Genomic DNA, 27,923 nt, shown 5'->3' with positions numbered 1-27,923 from the left:
GCTGGCTAGGGACCAGGGAGGGACGGGACTGTGGTGGATGGTGATTAGAAAACCAGGGTTGATATCAAGAGAAGGGGGATGGCTTTTTGTTAGGCAACGCACTTCCATTTTCCGGATTTCAGGAGAAAAAGAGATAGGTGTTTGCTAGCCATGTTCACCTAGGGAATATAATGATGATGAGAGCCAGGATACAAAGAAAAAGCAGCCAAAACATATACTGCACACTCCATGTACTTTCATTTGTAGGAAAAAAAAATGTAGGTAGGCCTTTACTTTGTGCCTAATTCTACTAAGTCTGGTCATTGGTTTCCCAAGCCCTAACAAATCAAGGAGCAGAAAATGAGGAGAGGAGAGTGGTTGCTACACGCAGACCGTCTGACAGGACTGAGGAATCATAGCCAAGAGGGAGGTAGAAAACCTGGGCTTAACAAACAGCACAGAAACAAAACAAAACAAAACAAAACAAATGCGGGAGGTTCAGGTGATTGAGCTTGTGGCCCTATTTTCCTATTTTCTTAGCAGCATTGCTGTGTTCACAGGGATGATGGCAGCAGGTCATCAAGAGGTTAAATTATGCTTCATATATTGAAGGTTGGAGAGAATTCTATTTCCATTCACAATAATTATAATGTAAGATGGAAACAAACTTTGATGCTTAAGTTTATTTGGAAAATGAGGCCATAGAGAAAGAACTTTGTTTTTTTTTGTGGCTTTGTTATTGTCATTGTTTTTACTCCATCTACTCTATTTACATTGTTGTACTCTATCAAAGCTATCTCTAAAATTAACTTCTAGATAATATAGTCATTTTAAAAACCTGCTACTAGGGGTGGCTAGGTGGTGCAGTGAATAGAGCACTGGCCCCGGAGTCAGGAGGACCTGAGTTCAAACCCTGCCTCAGACACTTAACACTCACTAGCTGCGTGACCTTGGGCAAGTCACTTAACCCCATTTGCCCTGCCTTTCTCCCTCTAAAAAAAATAAAGCAAAAAATAAAATAAAAAACCTCCTACTAAAGTCCTATTCCAGAATTTTATGGCAAGGTGGTAATTCTGCACTCTGAACAAGGTTGGAATTTAATCTTTTAAAAATCACAGTAGAAAAGTATTTTTAAAAATTAAAATAGCATTTCTTTTCTGTTTTTGATTACATTATTCATTTTTGTTGTTGTTCAGTTGTTTCAGTGATGTTCAAATCTTCATGACCCCATTTAGGGTTTTCTTGGAAAAGATACTGGAGTGATTTGCCATTTCTTTCTCCTCACTTGACAGATGAGGAAATTGAGACAGAGTGAAGTGACTTACTCAGGGTCACACAGTAAGTGTCTGAGGCCAGATTTGAACTCAGGAAGATGAATCTATCCACTGTGCCACCTTTTTGCCCCCACATTATTCATATCACATTAGATTTATATTACAGGATGAATTTATGGATTAACCATTCTGAAGGGCTTGTTAGGAGGCCTTTATATATTAGTGAATAAATATTTTTGTTTTTATTACTCTTGTTGAATCTTGATAGTGTTCTACCCTATAACATAAAATTTAGCAAAATTATGGCTCAATTTAGTGTTTTCCTGATAAATTTTTTTATCAATTCAAGTGACAATTTATATACATTTTTGTCAGGGATGTTAGAATTTTGACTAAGGTTGAATAGTTTAGAAGGTGAGGAGTAATAGAAGATATATAGTTAGCTATATATAAGATATATAGTTAGATATATATTCATAACCCATCTCCTTTACCTGAAGACGGAACACAAGGAATTGGAAAGAATAATGGATAATGAGTTAAAATGAATAGTAGCAATTAGGAATATGAAAGAACAAAGCCTGATCCAACAGATGAGAAATTTATGTTATAGTACATTACCTTATTTATTTTCATAAGGATTTAAATATGAAAGAAAAGTCAAAAATATTTAGTCCTCTTTTTATTTTATGCACAATGATTATAAAACATTACAAAAAGATTATATAAATGACAGACTTTTCAAAATGAGTAGGCCTAAGCTGAATGGAAAAGCTAAAAGGAAAATGGTTATTTCAAGAATTAGCCCATGGCCAGTTTTCTATGAATTTCTTTAAATCATTGTAAAGATAAAATCCAGGACAGCTTTTATCACATCAGATTGTTTATTCCAGATCCTTTAGAAAAGCTAGATAATGTTTTAGTACTTTTGGTACACAACTGCACCAATGTGATAATCTTGAACTTTTAGTAAATTTGTTCTTTTAATACAACTAATTACTATGATATGGTATTCTGGGAAGTTTTGCATGCCCTTGCAAAATAATGATGAATATTAATTTGAGAAATTACTAAACATGTCAAAGATTATTAGTGGGACTGTTATTTTTCTTTAATGGTATGTATTTTTGCCACATTAAATTTTGTTATTCCATTTAGCTATTACAAAATTTGTCTAGGAGAAATGGAAAGACAAAAAATCAGGAAAAGAGAAGAAAAAAGTGAATAAGAAAAAGAGAGATGGTATATGTTTGAGGGACATTTTTTCTAAGTTAAAAACATTCATTTTAGTAACTATCACCAAAGAAATATTTTAGTAAAAAAATTTCTGATTCTGGTGCCAAAAAGATAAATTATTATATTCTTAAAGAATTTCCTGAAAATAACTTATATAATGTTTTATAGAACAATCCTGGTATCCAGATACTGATTCTTACAATTGTCACTGGCATTTATCTCTAGGAAGTTCTGTTAACATCTTGATTTCTTTCTAGTTTTTGAGAATTATTTTTTTAAAAATCTTCATTTTTATTTGTACTTTGACTGGCATTTACCATGTTTCTTGAATAAAATGGTCTTCACAAATTCACCAAACCAGAAAATAGGGATTTTTCAGTGTCACCAGAAATTTTTTTAATGACTCATTATGCTTTTATAAGTGATCTGGAGGGCCTGGGTTACAACAGACCACCTGGGAAGATTGAGAAAATGACTTTGAAATGAAAAGATGGTCATTGGGACGACCTGCAGGGCCAGACAGTCAAGTGACAAATAAGGGCACGGGATCTCGAGGCTTACTTTGCATTGACTTGATTCCCTGTTGTCAGATTAGCCAGCGCCAGAGAGGCTGCTTCTTTAATGTCATCATTTTCACTTCTTAGCAACTGGACTATCTGTGGGATCCCTTTAAAAATAGAGATTAAAAAATGTGACTAAGTAAATTATAAGACATGAGAGGAAAATACCCTGGAGAAGGAAACAGCTAGCCCCTCCAGCATCGTTGCCAGCAAACCCCCCAAAACAGGTCACAAAGAGTCGGAAACGACTGAAAGCAACCACACCAGTATCGGCGTTTAATACTATATTTCATATTACCTTGAGTATTGAAAAACTCTTTGCTGGCCAAATTCTCAGACATTGCTGAAATCACCTCGGCAGCTGCAACTTTTGTTCCATCATTTTCAGCTCCCAAAAGGGTGATGAGACATTTCTCCACCTCTTGTTCATGCAGGATTTTTCTATTTTCAGCTTTTTATAAATAAAAATAAAATTACTTTTTAAAAACTGCTACAAGGGAGCAAGGAGCAAGCCATTAATGGGAAAATAAGCACCATCACCAAAATGAGTTCTTCAAGAATGTGAAAATGTTACTTTCAACTTTAGTGACAAAAGACTAAAAAATAGAGAATTTTTACCTATTTAGCCCTTTAAGCCAATGAACTTATTATTCACGCTTCATAGTGTTAGAGGATATAATCTTTTCTAATGTCATCATGGAAATTATCCTTTAATAAAGAGGCTAGCAAGCCACCAATTATAGACTGCCAATCAGAGGGATAATAGTCAATGATAAAAAACAAAAACAAAAAACTGGCTCTCTGAAAAAAACTATGCATGACACATTTTCATATTAATCTACATCAATGATATTTTCTCCTTTCCTTTCTAAAGCGTAAACAATCAACAAAACAAATCAAGCTCTGATTTGTGCCTTAGGCCAATTTTCAAGGGTGTATACTCTCACACTGAAAACTTAACAATAAATTCCTTTGATCAGGTGTGAGTTAACGGGAGTCCACCCTCAACAACTTGATGGTTATTTAAAGGACATTTGGGGACAAGGAGGGGAGTTCAGATCTATGGTTTCATCAATTTAGGAAATTCCTGGTAAGGAAAGTCTCTCCCCATCTCCTCCAGCTATTGATGAGAATACAACAATACTGTCTGTAATACATGCTTTCAGAGAATTGTACGGGGCACCAAGAGGTTAAATGACTTGCCCAGAGTCACACAATATTTATCAGAGGCAGGCCTTTTTGAACCCAGGTCTTCTGATTTCAAGATCAGTCCTATTCATTATACCATGCTAATTCTTGATTACTGTTGCTGTTTGTCCTTGGTTCTTGAGGATGACCATGACATCAGAGAAGTAATGCCATGACATGCAAATGATTTGGATTTAAGTGAGGGAGCCGTACAAAGTCAACAGCCTCACCTTCTCCTCCAGAGTCATCTAGTCCAGTGGCCAGATATTGATTAGGACAACTGGAGATGGCTGGGGATACAGTAGGGGATACTGGCCTTTTCAATCTAAGGTCTTTAACAGGTCTCAGTCTGACTGAGGCAGCACCCATTCAGTGATTAAGACTTAATAAAAATGAGGCAAAGAATGGCCCCTTTAAAAAAAAAATGATCTGACAGGGGAAGACCCTCAGGGTTTCTGGCCAAAACAGAAAGAATTGTTATTTACATTCATTCTGAGAAAGCAGCAAAAGATCAGACCAACCTAAAAAATATATTGGATGGTGAGGGTTTTAATACAACTTAACATGACATAATTGGTCTTTTATTTTTATATACACATATAACTCACAGACCACTTATTTCTCAGTTTGGGCACTCCCACAATTAATATATGCATTAGTAGATGGTTTTCATTGCTTATTATGGTATAATAATTCATCAATCTATATTTAACCTGAGTGATTGGTCTCTTTGGACTCAGCTAGGCTGGACCTTAGACCACTGAAATATAGTTCATGCTCTAAGGCTTTTCCAGTTTGGTGAACCCTACCAGATCAAATATTCTACTGCCCTGACTTTGGAGATCCCAGGGTCATGTTCAAATCAGGTAAGAAGAGGAAGTTAGTGGAAGACAGAGCCTGAAATCATTATTTATAATGATAAGTGGGAATTAAGAACAATGAACATGAAAGAACAATGAAAGCATTCATAAACCATAGCTTTAGTTGGATAAAAATAAAAGGCCTGTATGTATATATACTATATATACATTATACATACATACATAATATACAGTATATATTATATACTATATATAACATACATATAGTATATATATACATACATATTAACAAGCATTTATTAGAGGTCTATGTAATGTTAATGGGAGTTGAAGACCTTCCCCACTCATTAATAGGCCTCATGTGGAGCCCAACAAGAGAAGCTTGATTAGGGGAAGCTTGCTTCTCAGAGAGGCCCACACCTTTTTTTACTTTGTAATTAGACAGTGGGTCACAAGGGTTATGGTGACCTCTGACCCTGAAAAAGTGTATATATACTCTGAGGTTAGCATTTTGCTTTGGGGTTTACTCATGGGAAGAGTGTTCGAGTGATATAGCCAGATGAGACTCTGGGTAGCTGTTAAGGAGGGCCCCCCCGCCTCCATTTTGAAAACCCAGATGTTGGTGCTTCTCTCTCTGTTAACTATTTATGTATGTAATGGTTAGATGGTCTGTTGATCTGTGATGTAAATGTTATTTGGTTATTTGGTTAGAAGCCCTGTCTGTTGTTTTTTATGCTATTGTTTCTGCTTCTAACTTCTGTTTGTATTTCCTCTGAAATTCAGGGTGCTGACTTTTCCCCCTGAAATAAGTAAATGATATATATGTTTGATTAAAGTAAGATTGTTGGCCCCTTTTGAGTTGCTTTCCTTTAGAAAGGCAGATCAAAAAACATGCTAGCAGCCATCCTGGGTATGCTAGGGTTATTGTTGTTACAGCTTACTATGTGCTATTTTCCATATTAGATGCTAGGGATACAAATATAAAGAATAAAAATAGTTTTCCACCAAGGAGTATGTATATACATACATATATACATATACATACATACATACATATGTATGTATATGTATATCTACACATATATATATGAAGAGAGAGAATATGGGTATTTCATAATCTTCTAACCTAGTTACAGAAAACCAGAATGAAAAACAAAATATGTTTTCCCCTAAACACCAGGTACTTTCCTTTTTCTATCTTTGCCTTTGGATTCAATTGGATTTATCAAAAATAAAAATAAAATTAGTAAATAAACATGGTAAAATAATTCTATCAACTTGAAGTAGAAAATTATCAAATGTCACAATAACTATTTTTATCATTTGCAGCTAATTCTAAGTCTTTTAATTCCCATTTTATCAAAAGCATGTGTTGGGCAAAAAATTGTTGAGCATATTATGCTTTAAATGCCCTAGAGAGGTACAGGAGACTGGTTTGACAAGTAACAGAGTTCACAGTTGGTCTGTTTCTTACCAATTTAGTTAATTATTCTTTGTAAAGTTTGGTCATGGGTTTAGATGCTTCATAAATTATCTTCTAATAAAATAAATTTATATCATAAGGGAAGGATAGCTAATTATGTTTAATAATAAACTACTATATAAAAGATTGATCTTTCAGATTAAAAAAATCTTAACAATTCATGATAAGAATTACATGAAGAAATAAATTTAATTTTAAAAAGGTATTCATTTCATTATAAGTCAAAAGTACTATTTAAGATTTTTTTCTGAAATTATTGGCAACTAAATATTATTTTTGGTTACTAAATGCTTTCTTTCCTTTTACAGTGATTAGCTATTCACATGCAACAACAGTCATCTTTTTAACAGACAGTTAATATCTTTGACCCTTCACTCATCTGAACATACTGACCTAGAAAGAGTAGGCATAAGATGGCCAGTATAGTCTTCTTCTGTTTAGGAAATTCAAGCCACTAATTAATGAACTGTGCCTCCTCATTCTATCCTTTTAATCTTTTAACCTCTCAATTTAAAAACTGAACTCAACCTGTCAATAAATATGTTAAATTTTTTAAATCCATATTTAAACATTTGAATCTTTAATATATTCACCCCTAAAACACAGCATTAGAAAGATTCCATCTAACCACAATATTTGATCTTCACAAAGTACTGAATGACATATCTTTATCCAGCTTTCTAAATAGACATCTAGCAATGTCACTTTTTCAAAAATGGCACCTTAACATCCATTGTCAATAGAACTCATTTAGGAAACTGGCTTTATAGTAGGTAACTGTTACACCCCCAAAACAGTACATCTATAATTATTGGAGAGGTAAAAAAAAATCATTTAAATCAATATCGCAGGTAATTAGTTTCCCAACCCTGCTGGGAATGTTCTAAAAATCCAGCTGTGTTCACCAAACCTCAAAAGTGCAGACTGCTGTGTGGTTATAACAGATTTTAGAGATGAAAAAAAAAAACCCATATTAGCTTAGTACTTCGTTGAATTCCTACACCAAGAGAAGCATTTACATTTTAATTACAGAAACAGTGAAGATGCATATGTGAGGTAAGCTGTTAGTACAGTAATGAACCTTAAAACAGTGTTTTTTAGTGCTACTAAAAAAAAAAAAACCCTGAAATTTTGTCATCACAGAAACTCTTGTTTGTACTAATTTTTGTTCCCGTTCTAAGGAGCTGATATCGTGTCACCTTCATCCCTAATGCCAAGTTAATGTGAGCCCATAAGCCTAGCTGGGAGCAGTGTAACGGACTCTTTCATCCTCCCGGTGTAAGGTCAAAGGCTTAGCAATCTTCGTTTTGCACATGGTGAGGATATGTAACTTTTTCACTCACCTTAGTTGAATTTCCTGTTTTATAGCTGCTATTTAAAAAACGTTTCACGTCTGCTTCTTGGCACTGGGGATGAGGAGGGAGCAGGAGTTGTGATTTCATCCACATGGGGAATCCCCAGTGTGGAAACTCCTTCCAAAGATTTGCTATTCGTTGGTATTTTGTAACGAGGGCATGTCGTGCATTTATATGGCATTTTATGTAATTGCATTTGATCTTCACAATTACCCTATGCAGTAGATGCAGAAGGGCAGTCAGGTGGCACAGTGGGATAAAGCGCTGGGCCTGGAGACAGGAAGAGTCGTCTTCCTGAACTCAAATCTGACCTCAGAAACTTACTAGCTGTGTGACCCTAGGAAAGTCACTTAACCCTGTTTGCCTCCGTTTCCTCGTGTGTCAAAGGAACTAGAGGAGGAAATGGCAAACCACTGCAGAATCTTTGCCAAGAAAACCCCAGATGGGGTCATGAAGAGTCGGACTTGATTGCAAAACGATTCAACCACAACAAGAACAAAAGAAGGCATGGTAAATTTCCCCCATTTTACCGATAGATAAGGAAACTGGACCTGGGAGAAGTGGAGTGACTCGGTCAGGGTCATACAGCTCGAAAGTGTCTGAAATGATATTATGAACTAAGTGTTCTTGACTCCACGTCCAATGCTCTAGCCCCCCTCCCCAATCCCACACATCACCCAGTTGCCTCTTAGGGACAGGGTCTGCCAAGATCTATGTACTTGGCATTTTCTAGGGTTCAAGACAGGGATCTACATACAAAAGAAGGTAAATGTTTTCGTATTTCTGGTACTATTAATTACTGACATTTTTCAGATGTGATTTTGTTTTACATTTTGACTTTTGAGTTTGTCATATTAGGACTTGTGAGGGATAGGACTCAATCATCAAGCATTTATTAAATGCCTACTGTGTGGTGGGCACTGTGCTGGTGCCAGGAATGCAGAGACAAGAATGAAGTTGCCCCTGACTTCACGTGGTTTATCTGGGGAGTTTAGGGAGGGGAGAACAAAGTACACATCTATAAATAAGTACAAAGTAATAGCTGCAGATAGATGGCACATCTGTGGAGGGAGAGTGCTAGTTTCTGAAGGGATCAGGAAAGGGCTCATGCAGAGGGTGGCATTTGAGCTGAGCTTTGCAAAAAAAAAAAACAGTTCTAGAACTGAGGAATGCATTGGAGGCCTAGTGGGCATCCATTGAAGAAGAAATATTTTAAGGGTTTTAAATGCCAAACTGAGGAGTTTGTATTTTATCCTGGAGGCAACAGAAAACACTGAAATTTTTTTAATATGGGCAGGTCTGTGCTTCAGGAATATCTATTTGGCAGCTGAGTGAAGGACAAATTAAGAGAGGGGGAAAAGAAGGAAAGGAAGGAAAGAAGGAAGGGAGGAAGGAAGGGGAAATGGAGGAAGGGGAGGGAGGAAGGGAAGGAGGGGAGTGGGAGGAAGGGAGGAATGGAGGAAGGAAGGAAGGAAGGAAGGAAGGAAGGAAGGAAGGAAGGAAGGAAGGAAGGAAGGAAGGAAGGAAGGAAGGAAGGCAGAGAGAGAGGGAAGGCAGGAAGCATTTATTATATGCTTACTATGTGCCAGACACAGTCTTTATGAATGTTTTATTTGATCCTCACAATAACCCTTAGTTGAAGGATCTAAGGCAGAGGTTAAGTGACTTGTCCAGGTTCACACAGCCTGTAAAGTATCTGAGATGAGATTTGAACTCAGGTCTTCCTGCCTTTTGGCCCAGTTCTTTATCCATTGAGCCACCTAATGATCTTAGGGAGATAAATTAGAAGGCACAGCAGGGAAACTAGAGTTTAGCTAAAGTGATGGAAAAGGAAGACAGGGGGGTGAATGTTCACTTAATAGAGGGAAGATCAGGTGGACATAGGAAGACTGAGACCAGAGTCCTAGGGCTCTTTCAACACAGGCATATGCATATTTCTAGAAGGCAAGCAGAGTCCAAGGTCTACAAAGGCATAGAGTAACAATTAGTCAAACAAGAAAGGCATGAAACAAGAAGGTTGGGACCTCTGATTCCACAGTACAGATGGCAGAGGCTTTCTGCCATCTCCAGCCCATCCCACCCCATTTTTCTGTTTCCTGGATAGCACTTGTTGTTGGCTTCCAGCTTTGAACGTGACTATAGGAAGATTAGAAGACTAGAGATGAAGACTGGGATAAGGGAGATTAGGCATCCCTCACAGAGGTTCAGGAAGGATAATGTTGGGTAATCCTCCCACTTCTTTGGAGACTTGTTGGCACAGGCCTTTGTAAGACATGGGTCTTTGTGGAAACATGCATCTCATGTGTTTACTGCACTGATAAAGATCACTAAAAAGCCTGGCTCATTCAGAGCAGTGCCTCGGGGCAGTAAGAGCTGAGGGTGCTATGTGTAGATACATCACTAGAGCCAGGCACTTGATAAAAGTGTGGGCACCTATTATTGGGGTCCATCAAAAAGGTCACTCACACAATTGAGCAGCAGGGACTTGTAAGAGCCAGAGGAGAAGAAGAATTTCTCCACATTGGTCTTGGTCTCCATTATTTCCGCCCTTCCAGTGTGAAGCTCCCAGAGTTGTGTTCCCTTAAACTCTACCCTGATGCCACCATTCTCCCTCCTGTCACTATGGGACCAATGAAATCACTCATTGCAAGTCATTTGGTCTGCTTCTCCAATCCTGGTGGCTCTCTGAGAACCAACGATCATACTCCCCAACCTTGTTTTCAGGCAAAGCAGAATGTGGCATTAGTGTTGGGGGACAGTGACACTTGCCACTTAGAATTCAGCTCCACATTTTTTAAACTAAGCATGCCTATGTGGATTATAGACAGGGTAGGTGGGCTTACGTTAGATTGAGTGACAATTTTCCTCAAGTGCAGAGCTTACTCAGGAGACTCCACTGGTACCCTACGGTGCACCTTCAGGATCAAAAAGAAACTTCTGTTGGGCATTAACAACTCCTGACAACCTCACCCATCCTACCTTTCCAGTTTTCTAACACATTTTTCCCCTCCACATACTCTGTACTGGTCTCCTTGCTGCCATTACTCCCACAGGACATGTTATCTTAACTCTCTGTGGCTTTGCAATGGAGATCTCCCATTCCTGGAATGCTCACCCTCCTTCAAGGCTCAGCTCAGGCAAGTCGATCTGCTTGGGCTATTTCTTAATCCCTTCAGTTGCTACTTCCTTCTTCTCCACAGTTCCCTTGTATGTACTTTGTCTGTGTTTTATATGTACCTGTTTTCATATATGTTATCTCACTCATAAGATTGTATGTTTCTGAAATGTAGGGACACTTTCAACTCTGTCTTTGTGTTTTGTTTTGTTTTTTAAGCAATTGGGGTTAAGTAACTTGCTCAAGGTTACACAGCCAGTTATTTCTGGGTGTGGTGCTAAGTATCTGAGCCCGAATTTGATCCCCAGGTCATCCTGACACTGGAGCTGGTGCTCTTACTCGCTGAGCCACCTGGCCACCCCTAAGCAATTGGGGTTAAGTAACTTGCTTAAGGTTACACGGCCAGGTGTTTCTGGGTGGGTGCTAAGTGTCTGAGCCCGGATTCAATACGCAGGTCATCCTGACACTGGAGCCAATGCTCTTACTCACTGTGCTACCTGGCCGCCCCTCAACTCTGTCTTTGTACCCTCTCTGTCCCCAGGATCTAGGAAGCAAGCAAACATTTACTGAGTAATTATAAAATTCCAGGCACTATATTAAGTGCAGGGGATAAAAATACAAGTAAAAAGAAAAAAAATAGTTCCTGCCCCCAAGGTGCTTCCATTCTAATAGGGGAAGACAATGTGCAAAAGAGGCCTAAAAAGGGATGGGGAGGCAGGGAACGAAGATGCCTGGTATAGGGGCATAATGTTAAAATCCAAGAAGTCTGGAGTAGGGACAGGAGGCCCTGAAGGCAGACTGTCTTGGGCTACTTCAGAAAATGGAGGCTCCCAGAAGAATTCACCAATGTGAGAAGTGGAGGTAGGTCTTGTGAACAGATGTTCCACGGTCAGGAGGATACAGAGGTGGCTGGATGTTCCAGGGTGAGTCAGTCCCAGATGCTGAGGGACTTCAGGATGAGAGTGCAGTAGAGGCACAATTTTGAATTGCAAAAGGTCAGGAACAGGACTTGAAAGGGGAAACTGGTACCTAGCACACAACAGTTACTTAAATGCTTGTTTGACTGATTGGTGCCTTTGATTGAGGAGCACAACTAGAATTTTGTGAGATGTTTGGTTATTCTCATAGGACACTGAAAGCTCCCATACCAATAATGAGCATCAGGCAGGAAAGAAGACCTCAGCTAGAATACTGGAATGAATTCAGGCATGTAAAAGCTATTTGGGGCTGGAAAATGGCATTCTTAAAAGGTATTCTGAAGCACAGGTTGGATCATTTAGCTGGGAAACCTGATCCTAAAAGACAGACAGATAACCTGGTGTGTCTGATGGATATGGTCGCAGAATTAGAAGACAATATCCAAGTGCTGGCACTTTAGGGTAGGACATGGCCCGTGGTTGAGAGAGGTGATGGCCTAGCAATGTAGAATGAGAAATGCAATGTAAACATGGCCACTCTGGTGATATTGTTTGTTTTTCTATACATATTTGTTATAAGGGTAATAGTGGTGATGATAAGTTAGTAAGGAATGGTAGACATAAAAAAGCATCAATAAAACATGTTTTTAAATCAGAAAAAAGTATAGAAGGAAATACAAATAGAACAATTCTGTAACTATACTTTAAACTTTAATAGTTACATATTTGTTTTAAAAATCGAATTATGTGATAGTTTCTTACTCAGTGCTCTTACTTGTTCTTTATATTGCAATGTTTGTTAATGATTGTTAAATTCACATTTAAAAGAAGAAATTTTTTTTTAAAGCAATAGGGGTTAAGTAACTTGCTCAAGGTTACACAGCCAGTTATTTTTGGGTGTGGTGCTGAGTATCTGAGCCCGGATTTGATCCAGGTCATCCCAACACTGGAGCCAGTGCTCTTACTCGCTGAGTCACCTGGCCGCCCCTAAGCAATTGGGGTTAAGTAACTTGCTCAAGGTTACACGGCCAGGTGTTTCTGGGTGGGTGCTAAGTGTCTGAGCCCAGGATTCGATCTCCAGGTCTCAACACTGGAGCCAGTGCTCTTACTCGCTGTGCTACCTGGCCACCCCAGAAGAAAATTTTAAAGGGGAAAAAAGCTGCAATGGAAACAGCTCCTACAGATCGAGGCTTCAAATCCCTCAGCATGGGTCTATATTTCTGATGTGGAGATGTAGGACACTGGCCCAGTGTTGTAGGCTATCCTACCTTACCTTGATGAGGTTTCTGGACAGTGCCCCCTTCTCTAGACCAGTGATTGTTTCATAAATACTGGATCCTAGTTCTAAAGTCACTGGAGGAATAGGTCACTGCTGTGCAAAATAAGGTTAGGAAGGAGGGGGAAAAAAGCAAATCCACACTTCTCAGCCCTGAGGAAGGGGACAGAGGAGGAATTACACCTGAAAGTGAGAAGACTAACAAAGCTTGGCAAAAAGGAGGTTCTAGGAAGTAGGGGAAGGGATATATTGGGACTGAAAAAGGAATGTGTAGGAAAGGGCATGTGAAGCCTTTGCTGGTGTGCCAAAGCAAGTAAGACGCTAATAAGCTCTGTCTGCACATTCAGCTTTGGTCTGAGGGACAACAAAAATAAGGATCATATTGAGAGCTGGGCCCTAAGCACTCCCCTTCCTCCCTCAGTGATTACACCAGCAAAATGCCAGTGATAAATTTGTCAAATTTTACTTCATACTGAATGACTGTGGCTGAATTGTTGGAAATTTTCTGAATTATTCCCAGTTTTTTTGGAAGGCTGATTCCTGTGGCACCTTTGGGGAGGGAGATGAGTGGAGGGGGTGCACAAAAAACTGTGACTGACAGTAGCAATGGCAAGATTTGAACCCGAAGCATTCTACTCCAGATCTAATGATCCTTCTCCTATTTCATGCCACCCGTACCTTCCTTTTCTGTGAGTCTGTATGCTTTGTTCATAGTCGGAGGCTTTGGTTAATGGCCCAAGACAGGGTTGTCTGGCTTCCACAGAGCAGAGCCTTAAGCTGAAGAGGAATTTCTTATGCATGCTGAAGGCCTCCATTTATTCCTGTTAGTGGATGACTGTGGTGGTTGCATCAAGCCTTGAAACATGGCAGTGACTCTTAGAAAAGATCCATAATTATTCAGTTTGGTCTGACCATCTACCCAAGAGAAAACAATGGCCATGAATGTCTAACCCCTCAGAGTTCATCCATCAGGACATATAACCGGGATGGACAGTTAAAATGGACAGCAAATTAGACCCAGAATTGATCAGAAGGGGAAGAGGAGGCTGGATTCAGGAAGTTCCAAGGCTCCTTTCATGAACCCAAACAAAGGCCCATACTATTAATACTAATATCTGTTACCAGCACTCCACATCACGGCCCACTATAGCACAGGAGGAATTTAAAATGAGTATCATACTGTGGGCAATGGAGGGGTACATAATGAATGGGGGCAGATTTACCACATAATAAGGAATTTTGATGAAATGGAATAAAAGATGTCATCTGGGAAACGTAGGGAAAAAAAGATGGGCTGTTCATTTGTCAAGAGTAAGGGGCAATGTATTGTATTGACAGGCTATTAGCTCCACTGATATCATTAAAATGTCCAGTTAAATCAAAGGGAGGCTCTCATCATTGTGGAATAGACCTCCTGTGATGAACATATGGGAGGATATGGACATGGACAGGAATGGTTGGGTCGTGATTCCCAGAGGGAAAATCCAAATGGAAGAGATTAAGGATTCATTTGGGTTTGGTCTCCATAATTGGTGAAATTCTTTTAGTGACTTCCGAGTGCTATAACTAATACTGGTCGATAGCTCTAAGGAATTTCTCATGGCTAACAGGCACTCCCCTGAAGCTCCAATACATTGTCCTGTAGCATATATTTAAACACACTATATAGCTGAAGAAATTCCTTTTATCAGATGTTCAGATGTCATCTCAGTTATCAATTCCACAGTCACCCACTAGGGTGGGTCCAAGCACACACAGATAGGACAGAAGCTGTAAATGATAGTTCTGAAGCTCCTTTAGATCTGAATGCATCTCAGAGACCGTGACCACAAGTGCGATGGTTAATGTTGGGTGGACAAGGGCAGCCATCACATACTCTAGAATATTTTGAAAAGTCTCTGGAACCCTACTGTAGGTATCTAAATGTCCCCCCACATGCCTTTAATCATCATCATCATCATTGCCATTTAAGTAGCATTTTAAAATTTGTTGTGGCCTTCACAAAAGGATGAGGCATGTGCAACTTAGAGGTACTACTAGTATTATGTCCATCTTACAGATTAGAAAAATTAAATTACTTGTCTATGATCATTCAACAAGGAAGGACAGAGGATTTGAACCCAGGCCTCCACAACTCCAAATATGTTACTGTATCCATTATGTTAAACTGGTATCATTAACCTGGCTCATATTTCCCTTCATGTGGTTTGGGCTGTACCATTTTGGGGGGCCTTGGAAGCAGGGATCTAAACAGAACAGGCTGTCACACGGTGTTCCAGGCCCAGGTGTTTTCAGAACAAGTAGGAAGTCCTTGGTATGCCATCATCCTGAATATGCTTTCAGCAGTCATTGCCAAGACTTCACTCACACTGACCACATGGCCTCTGCACTGTTCATCTGGACTCTATGTGGTCCCACTGGAGTTTGTTTTTTTTTACATACCCCTTCTGTTAGCTGACTGATATGTCCTTGCATGGCCTATAGGGGGCACAGTCAAGGGACAAAGCAAGGTTGTGTTCAGGTAATCAGTATCCTAGAGAAGGAGGCAAACAATGATCATAAGGCACAATGGTCACTAAAAAGAGAGCCTGACTTGTTCAGTGCCTTCTTTTATGCTGGAGATAGAAGGAAGAAGAGACACCCAATGTGGGGTGAGAGAGGTGGGCATTTGGGGAGGTGAAGGCACGGATGACATTGATGATGTCATGAATTTTTTCCAAATTTCTAGCAAAAACATGGAGGCAATAGAAAGGTGGAGATAAGTGGTATGTTTTTGCCAAATTGGCATATTTATCATGCCAAAAAGCATGGAAGGCAAAAAGAAATATACTATAAAACAGGAGAGGGCATCAGAGATCCTAGATCTCTCTGGTTTGTTTTGTGTTGAATTTGAGTAGCTCTGGGCCCACACGTATTAACTAACTATTGCTAAAAAGATGTCTCGGTTAGTTATACTTAATACTAAATCTATGGGGAGAGGGACTGGTCCTGTGATCTGAATGACACAAAGGACTTCCTCAACCCCGTCCCAATGAAGAATCTTCCTCTATTAATACAGGTTGACTCATTCTAAAGTCTTGTAAGTAACTTGTCCAGAGTCACATAGCCAGGATGTGTCAGAGGCCGGAGTTGAACCCAGGGCCTCTTGCCTCTATCCACTATGTGAAACATCTCTAGTCTATATTGAAAATGCCTTAGAAAAAAATAAAGAAACCAATTTAACCCAGTGTCAAGGTCATTACTCTAACACAGGTTTTTTTTGGCTCTAAAACCAGTGTTCTTTCCATTACGCCACGCTCTATGTAGACTAAAGATAAACGAATTTTTACCATAAAAAGAAAACCTTAACTTGAGAAGCAGCATGGTGCACTGAAAATAAGGCAGAAGGCATGAATTCTAACCCCACCTCAGACAATTGCTCCCTGGGTGTTCAGGGGCAAATTACTTAACCTCAGTTTTCTGATCCATAAAATGGAGATAACACATACTATCGACCTTGCAAGGTTGTTTGGAGACAAACTACCAAGTGTGAGGAGAGAATAGAAGACCAGTTTGACTGGAAAGTACTTTGCAAACCTTAATGTACCCTACAAATGATTTGTTGTTGTTATTGTTGATTTCCAATTCTTTCTTTGGGTCTAGCCTTCTCAGTGTAATTCTTCATACCTTCTACAGGTATAATTTCTGTCAGTGAAATTCTGCTTGTTGAACTAGGGCAAGAGTTGCAAAGAAGGTCTCTAGTGTAGATTAAGAAGGAAATGTTTCCTTTGTTATATATGTTTAGAATGTAACTCACCTAAAATAGTCAAGCTGTCATTCTTGGAAAGAGGAGTGATACAGAAGGAGAAAAAAACTTATATCACACATTGTGTTAAATAAAATACTCCCCAATAGATATAAATTAAAACTGCAATTTCATCTTTGGTTCTGTTGACACAAACAAACCCCTCCAGTTTTGCAGATTTATGTTAGCAGAACTCATCACTGAAATGAAAACCTTATTATGTATAGTTATGAATATAGAATTTTTCATATCCTGTTACATGGCACTACTAGACTTTAGATTACAACTTGAAAAATTACTGTATAGATACCATTCCTAGCACAGACTTATTTAAACAGGAGCTTTCAGGATCACAAATAATGCACATATTCTGTATAATCCTGAAATCCACAGCAAATAAGAGAGAGTAAAAAAAAATCCCTGTAGAGAAAGAGTAATTATAAAAAGATAGGAACATGACTGAATTACGCTGGTGGTTATTAATCTGTAGGCTATCCTATTGTCTTATGCCCTGACAAAGGAAACTCTTTGCTACCTGGCTTGACAGACCTCGTGCAGCCTTAAGTGAAAGGATTAGCTACTTGTACAGGCGTCTGGTTACTATTTGAAAATAGAAAGAGATTGCAATACTGAGCCCATTAAGCAAAATTTAAATGTCAAAGGAAATATGTATATTTTGCTTTTAAAATTATACGTACGGTCATAAGCTGCTCTAGCGATGGCTTTAGTTGCATTCTTCTGGATCTCAGGGAACGTGGTATTTTCGGCAAATGCCATGAGTTTCTTTAGACCCCCTGCCTGCTGAATCTGCTGCATGGTGTCTACATCCTCAAGACAATTGGCTAACACAGCAAGGGCTTCTATGTGCAGATCGTTAAATTCCTAACAATAAAAACAAACCAGATTTAAGTCTGTTTATTTTATTTTGTTCAATCTTTCATGGAAAGGGGGACTAAAATCATTGTGTAAATGTGTCGTTGCAGAGAAAGAAAGGGGTGGGAACCTGTGGCCTCCAGGTCTTTTAGTTTCTCAAGGTGCCCTTTGACAGAAGTCTAGGACTTGAGGCCTACAGGGCCACATGTGGCCTCGGGGCCACAGGTTCCCCACCCCTGGCTCCAGCTTAATTTCTTTCTCCTTCCATTTATTCTTAGCCTAGTGCCCGCCTACCACAACTGTAATGGCAATGTCGAAGACCTAGCCAGGATACAGGGGCTTTGACAAGATGCCAGGTCTCTACAGTTTCATCTGAGAAATGACTAAAATAAGATCTTGTAAACTTCCTAGAAATTATGAATTGCCTGTAAGGCATTATCTGGCCCCGTTTATAGGGAGCAGGCAGATCAGTAACTCTTCTTAAATGTGCGGCTTTAGATCGATCATTAGCTGCAGCATGTGAAGGTGGAATGACTTATTCCTGGGTGAATACTGCCAGTAAGTGTCAGAGGCAGGGCTTGACTGTAAAGCCAACCTCCCTGAAATTTATACTAACAGACATAGTATGTGTAAATAGTCATAAGGATTTTTAAAAATTATTATTGTTAGAGCAATATTTGTAATGTCTATGAGATATGTCTATGTAATCTCTATGAGATAAGGTGGCCTGGTATAGTGGGCAGAGAGCCAACCTCAGAGTTAAGACCACTCAGTTTCAAGTTATGTGCCTGACACACAGTGGCTCTGTGACCCCTGGCATTTAAATATCATTTAATCTCCCCAATTGCCCTGCTTTCCCCCTTCCAAAAAGACAACAACAACAAAAACCCCTTGTTAGGGGTTAAATTATCATTTAATTTCTCAGGGCCCAACTCAACATTTTAAGATTACAGTTGTCAACAGTTATGTATCTGCACCAGTAGGAGGGATTTCCTCACTCTGAATTGCCCACAGTGGTGAAAAAAGTGAGTCCAGACCAAACAACAATAATTTTAATTTCTGAAAAGAAATGTATATTTATATTGTGTGCCTTTCTGAAGCTTAGAAGCTGCAGTAAGAGCAGACTTGGAATGATATAAAATTGGGCAATGAAACAACTAAAGGCATATAGAAAAATCAATGTTTGGTATTTCAGACATGACATAGAAAAATGATTTTTTATGCCTCCACTTCTTTGGTCAGCATAACATATTCACAGCCTCAGACAAATGATAAAGTAAGGTGATTTAACTGGTATTATGTGATATGCGAACTGCACAGGCAGAATTATAATTACTGATTCTCTCTGTTGTCTTCCAACCACTAGATCATGCTGCTTCTCCATCTAGAATTTTAAGGCTAAATTAAAAAAACAAACAAACAACTTTCCAAGTTATGTTTCAAATTAACAACGGCAAGAAGACAGTATAAATCTTATAAATGTATAGTATGCTTCATCATAAAGAGTATGAAATATTATCAAATATAAAATGAAGATAAAAGAAAGGCATTAGTTATAAATTATTAGCCAAAAGACAAACATTACAATCAATGGTGATTCTTTTCTGAAATGAGAACCCCTTTCTAAAATATGCTCTTCCCTCCTGATCTTAAATAAAACAATTTCTGATTACTAGATTGATGTTTAATTCACTAAATTTTTAAAAACTGCTAAGTAAATCTTAAAAGCAAAATTGCTCATTTCCAATAGTTTGCACGATTACATATAGCTTTGATTTCTTCTTCCCAAAACTGCCTATTCATATCTTTTGACCATTTATCAACTGGGGAATGACTCATTCTTATAAATCTGACAGAGTTCTCTATATACTTGAGATATGAGACTCTTTATCCAAGAAACTATAAAATCCCCCCCCCCCCGCCATTTTCTGCCTTCCTTCTAATCTTGGCTACATTGGTTTTATTTAGACAAGCCCTTTTTAATTTAGTGTAATCAAGATTATCCATTTTATATCTCACCAAACTATCTCTTACTTTTTCATAAATTCTTCTTCTCTTTATAAATCTGGTAGGTATTATATTCCAGGTTCTAATTTACTTATGATATTTCCCTTTGTATCTAGATCATGTATCCATTTTGACTTCATCTTGGTGTAAGATATTGGTCTACACCTAATTTCTGCCAGATTGCTTTCCAGTTTCACCAGTAATTTTTACCAAATAGTAAATTCTTATCCCAAAAGCTTAAATCTTTATATTTATCAAATACAAGATTACTGTAATCATTTACTACTGTATATTGTATGTCTACTCTGTTCCACTGATCCACCTTTCTATTTCTTCCCTTTTTTTTCCTTTTGGAGGGGTGAAGGCAGGGCAATTGGGGTTAAGTGACTTGCCCAAGGTCACACAGCTAGTAAGTGTTAAGTGTCTGAGGCCACATTTGAACTCAGGTCCTTCTGACTCCAGGGCTGGTACTCTATTCACTGTGCCACCTCGCTGCCCCAGCACCTTTCTATTTCTTAGCCAGTAACAGATAGTTTTGGTAATGACTGCCTTATGATATAGTTACCATCTGGCACTGTCAAACTTCCTTCCATTACATTTTTTTATTAATTCCTTGGATATTCTTGACTTTTCTTCCAAATGAATTTTATCATTTTTCTAACTCAATGAGATAATATTTTGGATAATTTGATTGGGATAGTATTGAATAAATAGATTAGTTTAGGTAGAATTATCATTTTATTTATATTGGCTCTATCCACCCATGAACAATTAATATTTCTCCAATTATTTAAATCTGACTTTATTTGTATAAAAAGTGTTTTATAACTATGTTCATGCAGCTCCTGGTTTGTCTTGGCAGGTATACTCCAAGGTATTTTATATTGTCTATGGTCATTTTAAATAGGGTATCTCTTACTATCTCTTCTTGCAGGGTTTTGTTGGTAATATATAGAAATGCTGAAGATTTATATGAATTTATTTTATATCATGCTACTTAACTAAGATTATTCATTGTTTGAAAACATTTGTAAAACACATAACAAATGTTAGTTCCCTCCCACCCTCTATCTACTTCACAGGATTGTTATAAATAACAAATGAAATCACTCACATGAAAACATTTTATAAACTCCAAAGCACTACACAGAAAGGTAGTGAGTTGTATTAGAAAAAAGTACTGTGCTTTGAAGCAGGAGAGACCCGAGTTTTCATTATGCCTTTGACATTATCTAATATCTTCAAGCCTCAGTTTCCTCACCTGCAAAATGAGGATAGCATTTCCTGAGTTTTGACCTGCATGGTTACAGAGAGTCCCTAATGTGATGGGATCGTAGAGCCATTGAAATGTTTTATAGCGTTTACTCAACAACTCACCTACAGCTGTTGGGGATAAAATGAGATAATACATAGAAGCACTTTGCCGACCTTCAAAGTTCTATAAAAATGTAAGTTAATATTATTAGTAGTAAAAGATATGAAAGAAGACAACACAATTTTTTGCTGACCCAAATCCAGAGCCAAAGCAGTTAGGCTTTGTTCCTGACAGATATGAATAATAATATTTATAATAATAAAAATAATTCCATGGGGAACATAGGGCCATAGCAGGCATTAGAATGTGCCTCCTCAGCTTACCTAGAGAGATTGTGGAAACAGAAAACCTTAAGTTAGTTTTCTGTAACAAAGGACTTTGTGTTCTGTCATATGGACTGAAAAGAAAAAAACATCTTGGCCAGAGACCTCTTAGGCTGGCTTTTGTTAGCTAAATGTGGTGGCTAGGAGTAGAGAGCTATTGGTCTGCCCTTATTTCTATCGGATTGAAGCTGCCATGGCTGGGGGATGGCCCCAGAAAGATATGCCCAGGAGTTACTAGCAAAGGGAAATGGGAGGGAGAGAGCCGAGATGGGGAAGCAGAGCAACAGTCAGCTGAGCAGGCCTGGGGAGAGCAGAAAAGATACCAGCGATCCTAGAGCATCAGGGGTGCAAGATACGCATGTGTTCTTTATGTCTGTGGCCCTCATGTGTGGTCCCATTGTTGGAGTACGCCCCATGCCTATGGAGGAAATGTTCTACTATAGCTTTTCTTACTATGTTATTTCATTGTGTCCTATGGCTTACCAGAGACAGAGTAAATATATCATAGGGATTAATGAGCTATGGTTTTGAGTGGATTTGGACCTATTCTGGGGCCCCACCTGTGGAAAAAGGTACTAAAGCCATTACACTACCTTGGAGGGGGTCTGGATATATCATTTTATCAGTTGGGGGGGATGCTTACTAATGTAAATATGTCTAGGATTACAGATTACCTTAAGTGACTTACCCATGGTCACACAACTAATGAAAATGTATCACAAATGGTGTTTAAACATGGGTCTTCCTCATTTTAAGGCAGTTCTCTATTATGCCACATTGCCTATTATATTAATCTATGTAGAAGATGTTTTACTTCTATAGGAATTTTTAGGGGTGCCTCAATAAAAGTTTACCTGAACATCATTTTTCAGGCTACTTTAGTGACTTATAGAAATGATCACTTATCTGAGAAAATAATTACACTAAAACCTCATTAATGTAGAGGTTACAAATCTAAAATATTTGGTCATTCAGTCACAGCATACTTATTTGGTAAAAAGTTGTAAATCTTTTTGTTTTCAGGGCCTTTCTTATAAGTAAGGAAAAGCAAATCCAAAATGACTAACTTAAAAAAAAACCCTAAGTATTCAAGAAATTAAGATATTCTTAATATGCTTCTTCCATCAGTGAATATTGAGGAATTTTCATGTTAGTTTGATACATTATGTAGTTCCATACCAATATTTATCTATACAGTAAAACCCTTACTTGTTGGGAATTTCTGATTATTCACAGTTTACCAGTGCTTAGTAAATAGTGTGCTCATAAAAATGTGTTAACAGTATGAACAATATGATGAAGAAATATTTTAAAATGTTAAGAGAAAAAAATCATTTTCAAAAACTTACAAGTACTTCTGATAAACTATTTATATGTCAATTATAAATCATTTATATTTAACTATTAGAAAAGTCTCCCAAGGACTTGGGAAGGCAACACTTCATCAGCCAAACTGCTACTATACATAGGCAATGTCACTATTTCTTTAGAAAATCTTCGATATCTTCCTTTTCATAAATTCAAACCCATCTTATTCCCAAATAGTCCGAATTAGTGAGATAGTCTCTATCTTAGTGTTTGAAAATAATAATTATTAGAGAATTTCATTTAAAATATTTCTATAGTCATCGTTTTAGATTTGGCCAAACTACCTCTTCCCTTCTAGTTACTGTAAATTGGGGAATGTCTTACACAAGTGATTTTTTTAAACACAGTAGTCACATTTTTTAAGTACCTTATTTTCAAGAACTTTAAGAAGTTGGTCCAGTCCTTGGCAGTCTCTCAGCATTACTCTGCTTTCTCTATCATTGGTAATAGTGCCTAAAGTCTTGAGAGCCAGCAATTGAATGATTGGATATTCAGACTTCAAGAGCTCTAATATAGGAGGGATTGCATTGAATTCCTGAATTGCCAAACGACACTGAAAGTCCTGCCATGGAATAAAAAAAAAAAATAATGCTGTAAGTATCGCAGAAACACAAGGCAATAGTGAAGATATTTTTGTCTTCTAACATACAGCAAGAAAATGACCATTCTGGGGCTTTTGGCTTTCCTTCTAAAATGAGTTATAATTTAAATATAAATTAAATTTTATTAAACTAAAATATTCATTAAAACCTGAATATGTTACCTTGCCAGGGATGGAGGAGACCACATGACCATTTGTGTTACTTAAAGCATCTTATTGTGTAGCAAATTCCATGACAAATTCAGTTAAAATAATCTGTTTTTAAAAAAAAAAGAAAGATTTCCAAACTCTAGCTGAAAATGACTCATTCACCTAAAAGGAAATGAGACTGCAGTACACTGCAAAAGGGAACAGCCCCTTGTCATTTGCAGGAGGTGGGGTGTAAAGTGTACTTGGTCTGTTTCGGATTCCACTTGGCTGCTTTCACCTATTTTCCATTCAGCAGACATTCAATAATGTTTATAATTCACAGATCATAGACTGAGGTGTCAAAGGGACCTTAGAGGCCATTGAGTCCAATCCCCTCATGTTATAGATGGGGAAATGGAGGCCTCTGAAAGATGAAGAGATTTCCCCAAAGTTGTAGGAGGGAGTAAGCGACAGACTCAGGCCCTCTGACACCAAGTCTACTCTTTCTTCCATTTTCGATGTGCTGCCTTTCAACTTGGTAAAATCTTGTCTGGGTATTTAAAATGTAATTCAACTAGGAAAAACCATGTCCTATAGATTACAACCCCCTTTGATCTTAAAAATGAATCACAGTTTATGTTTTGATAGTCACAGAGTTATGTAACATCTGAGCTAGAAGGGCCATTATCTTCTTATTTTACAAATAAAAGTGAAGACTACAGAGGTTAAATAAATCATCCCAAATGACATGGAAACACCTTAGAATTTTTCATTTTCTTGGTCTCAGTGAAGAATAGATTTGATGTTACATTTAGGAAATAGGTTGAGAAATGAAGACGTTCCTAAAATTACCATAATACCTGTGTGTAGGAGTTAACAACCCACTAAACATATTTCTTAATTGAGAAGAGACAGAGGGTAAGAGATAGAATGTTGGCATTAGAGAACACTGAATCCTGCCTCAGATATTTGCTAGCTGTACAATCATAGGCAAGAATTTAATTTCTCAGTGCCTCGATTTCTTTATCTGTAAAATGGGAGTGATATTATTTGCAATAAGGTTGTTTGGAAAATATTTTGTAAATCTAAGTGTCATAGTAAGTCAGAGCTCTAACACTGATAGGTGGAACATATACTATGACAGAATCCTTGTAGACTATAGACAAGGGTATATATTTTTATAAATTCTACCCCAAGAATGATTGGTTTGGGCAGAGATGGGGGAAGCACGATGAGATAGGGAGAGCCTCTGTTAGTTCCAGGGAACTACCAGGTTTCAAAGAGCATTCAGCTGCTTCAGAATCTTAGAAATTTTACCTTCTACACCTAGGAATGACTTCTTCCCCTACCCTTAGACAGTGTGGGGGAAAGGGTCTGATCAGCTCCACCACCACTGAATATACTTTTATATGGGGGTTCATATAAATACATTATCTAGGTATTCAAATGAACTCCATAAACATTTATTAGGTGTGATATGAGGGTAAGGAGAAATTTTTATAGCTAAATCTAGAGCCCATTTTGGGTACACCAAGAATTTCTCTATAAAAGGTAAATGTTCTTCATCTTGCTTATATTCATTATTTGATTCACTACTGATGCTAAAAAAAACCTTTTTTTAAAAAAGATATATAGACATTGTAGGATTTCTGCTATTAACTAAACTAATTTTAGTAATGTCAGTTATGAAAATAATTTCTTTTATCATGGGTGAGTGAGGATAGTAGCTGGTAAACATAGTGGAACTAGGCTCTTTGGGGACTCTGAATGGGGAAAAGTTCTTTGGAGAGTGTCTGGGTCTTCTAGAAATAAGGGAATCTTGGTAATAACTAGACAGAAATTAGGAAAGGGATATTGAGCAGAGCTCCCTTTTCCTGGGAGTTTTTGCCAGGGAAGAAAGAAAAAGACTTTGGGAAAAGTCACAAGGCAGCAAAGACATAACTAGGGCAAGGTGATTAGGGTTTCGTCCCAGGACAAATTTACAGGGTTCTGTCAGCACTTATAATCCTTAATGAGGCAGGAAAATCCAAAATTAGCACCCAATTAGCAGGAATAATAGCTTAAAATAGGAAGGCATGAGCTGGCTCACTTTTTTTCCCCATCCTACAAGCACACCACAGGTGAGCTTCAGGCAGTGTTAAGATGTGTGTGTGTGTGTGTGTGTGTGTGTGTGTGTGTGTTTGCAGGTATCTCTCAGGATCTCTGTCTCCATACCCTATACAAGATGGTGTCCCAGGGTCTCTTTCCTTTTCTGGACCTCATTAACTGGTAACCATAATTTCTCCCCCCCACCCTTGCTCCTTTAACTAAATTTGTCTAAAGTGTTCATTTGAGGGAACTTTCTGTGCTGCTTGTCCTAGGGGCAAATTTTGTGGCCCCTGCCCAAGCTGTCAGGATTGCTAGTTATGGTTGTATGATAGAAAGTTGTCCAACTATGCTAGGGAAGAGGAAATGAAACATGGCAATCTATCTTGAGATGATAAAAGGAGATAAAAATTAAGTTTTTTCCAGCTTTGGGCATTAGTCACTCTTCTCCTCTTATGCCTTTGCTCTCTTCTTATCCCTAATTGTCTATCTCTTTTTCTTAGGCTTCCATCACTCTGGAACGACTCAAAATGTGGAGCACTGTCTTTTCCTACGATCTCTCTCTCCTTCATCCCATCAGTCATAGAAGTTTATTTTAAATCAGGTGATAAGATGAAATCATTCCATATGAAAGTATCCAAAGTGATCCATACACAATGGTTGCTTGTCAAAGGACAAACCAAAAAGACATCGGGGAGGGGGTAATTCCAGATTCAGGGACTGGCATAAAGGCCGAAAGCCCAAGATCGAAAAACAAAAGGAGCCAACAGGGGATATTCCATAGAGCTATATTGTAGAGATATAGAGAATGAGTTATGAATACATGGACATGCCTTACTAGCAACAAATATGAAGAGTAAACATAGTTGGGATTATACTTAAAATTTCTATCAGTCAGTTGATATATTTAATCTATATATAATCATTATAGTGTTACATATAGTTGTCAAGCACAAATGGTAAGAAATTCACATAAATTACTAATTAATATTACTTTTACATAGTCAAACCAACCATTTCTGGGAGAAAGTTGGTAGAGGACTTGACAGAACAGGGCATTGCTCCCAGCTCCTTCTGAATACTCCACCCAGAGGGACCCAGGTCTTTCCATACTCCAAAGTGAGTTCTTTCAAGGTGTTCTAAGGATCCATGGCCGGCAAATAAATATTCTAGTCTCCAAATGAAAGCCATGATAGGGAGAACACTAACGCCCTGGCTCACTCCTGTCTTAGGCAGGCCTTTCCCTTCATGGATGAATGAAACTCTGACAAAAGCAACACCTTAAGTTTCAGATAAGGAGCTGATGAAAGAAGGAGGAGAGCCGACTTCAGAAGGGAAGGGAGAGGGAATTTGGGAGTAAGGGTGTTGGTGTTATTCCATCTGGGCACTCAAGGGCCACAAAATCTGCCCTCTTCTGCTAGGTCCATCCTTACATAAGGGAGCAATCTAAATAGTGTGATTTAAAGAAAGAGTCCCTCCCCCAAAGTTTCTGTGAGACACCACCTTAAATTTGACCAACTAGTGATTGGCTTAGAAAGTAAACATTCATCGAAAGGAAAAGGGGTGAGGGCAATAGTCAACTGAGCGATGCTGAGGGGCTGGGAGCTTTGGAGAGAGGGAGGGAAGAGAAGAGGGTAATCTGGAGCACAGGGCACTGCCAAGGACATAGGTAGAGGAGCTGCAGCTAGAGTCTTTGAGTCAGTAAGGAGAGGGCACCATGTCCTTGAGAAACCGAGAAGAGTAAAGCAATTGGGTCAGAAAGGGTCTCAGGGAAAATGGTTCAAAAAGGTAATAAAAAAGGGAACTTAAAAAGGGACAAAAGAAAAATGGAAAGAGAGACAGGAAAAAATTCCAAAGGTAAGTAGAAATAGAGTAGAGAAAGAGGGGGTGGGAGAGGGATGGAAGGAAAGGAGGTAGCAGTGCAGAAGAGAATAGAAAGGTGGGCAATATATGGTTTGAGGACAGAGACTGATAAGGTTTATATGGGGCTATTTTAGGATACATGTGATTGCACATGCATGAACTTCTGTAGGAATCTTCCCAGAGAGACGTCCAGAGAAAGGATAAGAGGCCAAGAAGTTAGCCATACAAGGGACGAGAGGACAAGGATCTGTCCTCAGAGACAGCAAGCTAGTGAGGCCATCTAGAGGGTCAGCAAGCTTCTCCCTTGGAGAGTGTTGTATCTCTAGTACAGATTTACAGGACATAGTCATTCAAGTAGGATTTTAAGTGCC

The 27,923-nt window shown here is 38.3% G+C and overlaps 1 protein-coding gene across 1 annotated transcript in view; it reads right to left on the bottom strand.

Moving 5' to 3' along the window:
• The window catches only part of ARMC3 (armadillo repeat containing 3), a 134,834-nt gene that overhangs the window by 73,757 nt on the left and 33,154 nt on the right, over positions 1-27,923 (bottom strand). Inside the window, exons 7-10 of the mRNA XM_069086096.1 lie at positions 23,242-23,436; positions 17,687-17,870; positions 3,348-3,500; positions 3,051-3,156 (exon numbers count right to left, since the gene is read on the bottom strand). Coding sequence (XP_068942197.1) covers positions 3,051-3,156; positions 3,348-3,500; positions 17,687-17,870; positions 23,242-23,436 — 638 coding nt within the window. The remainder of the gene's footprint in view (positions 1-3,050; positions 3,157-3,347; positions 3,501-17,686; positions 17,871-23,241; positions 23,437-27,923) is intronic.

This window comes from Petaurus breviceps, unplaced genomic scaffold (assembly GCF_028583685.1).
Source record: "Petaurus breviceps papuanus isolate PSGF00001 unplaced genomic scaffold, PetGlider_PUasm1.0 178, whole genome shotgun sequence".
NCBI lineage: Eukaryota > Metazoa > Chordata > Mammalia > Diprotodontia > Petauridae > Petaurus > Petaurus breviceps.
The sequence above is the reverse complement of the archived record's forward strand: the minus strand, read 5'-3'. Positions and strand labels throughout refer to the sequence as shown.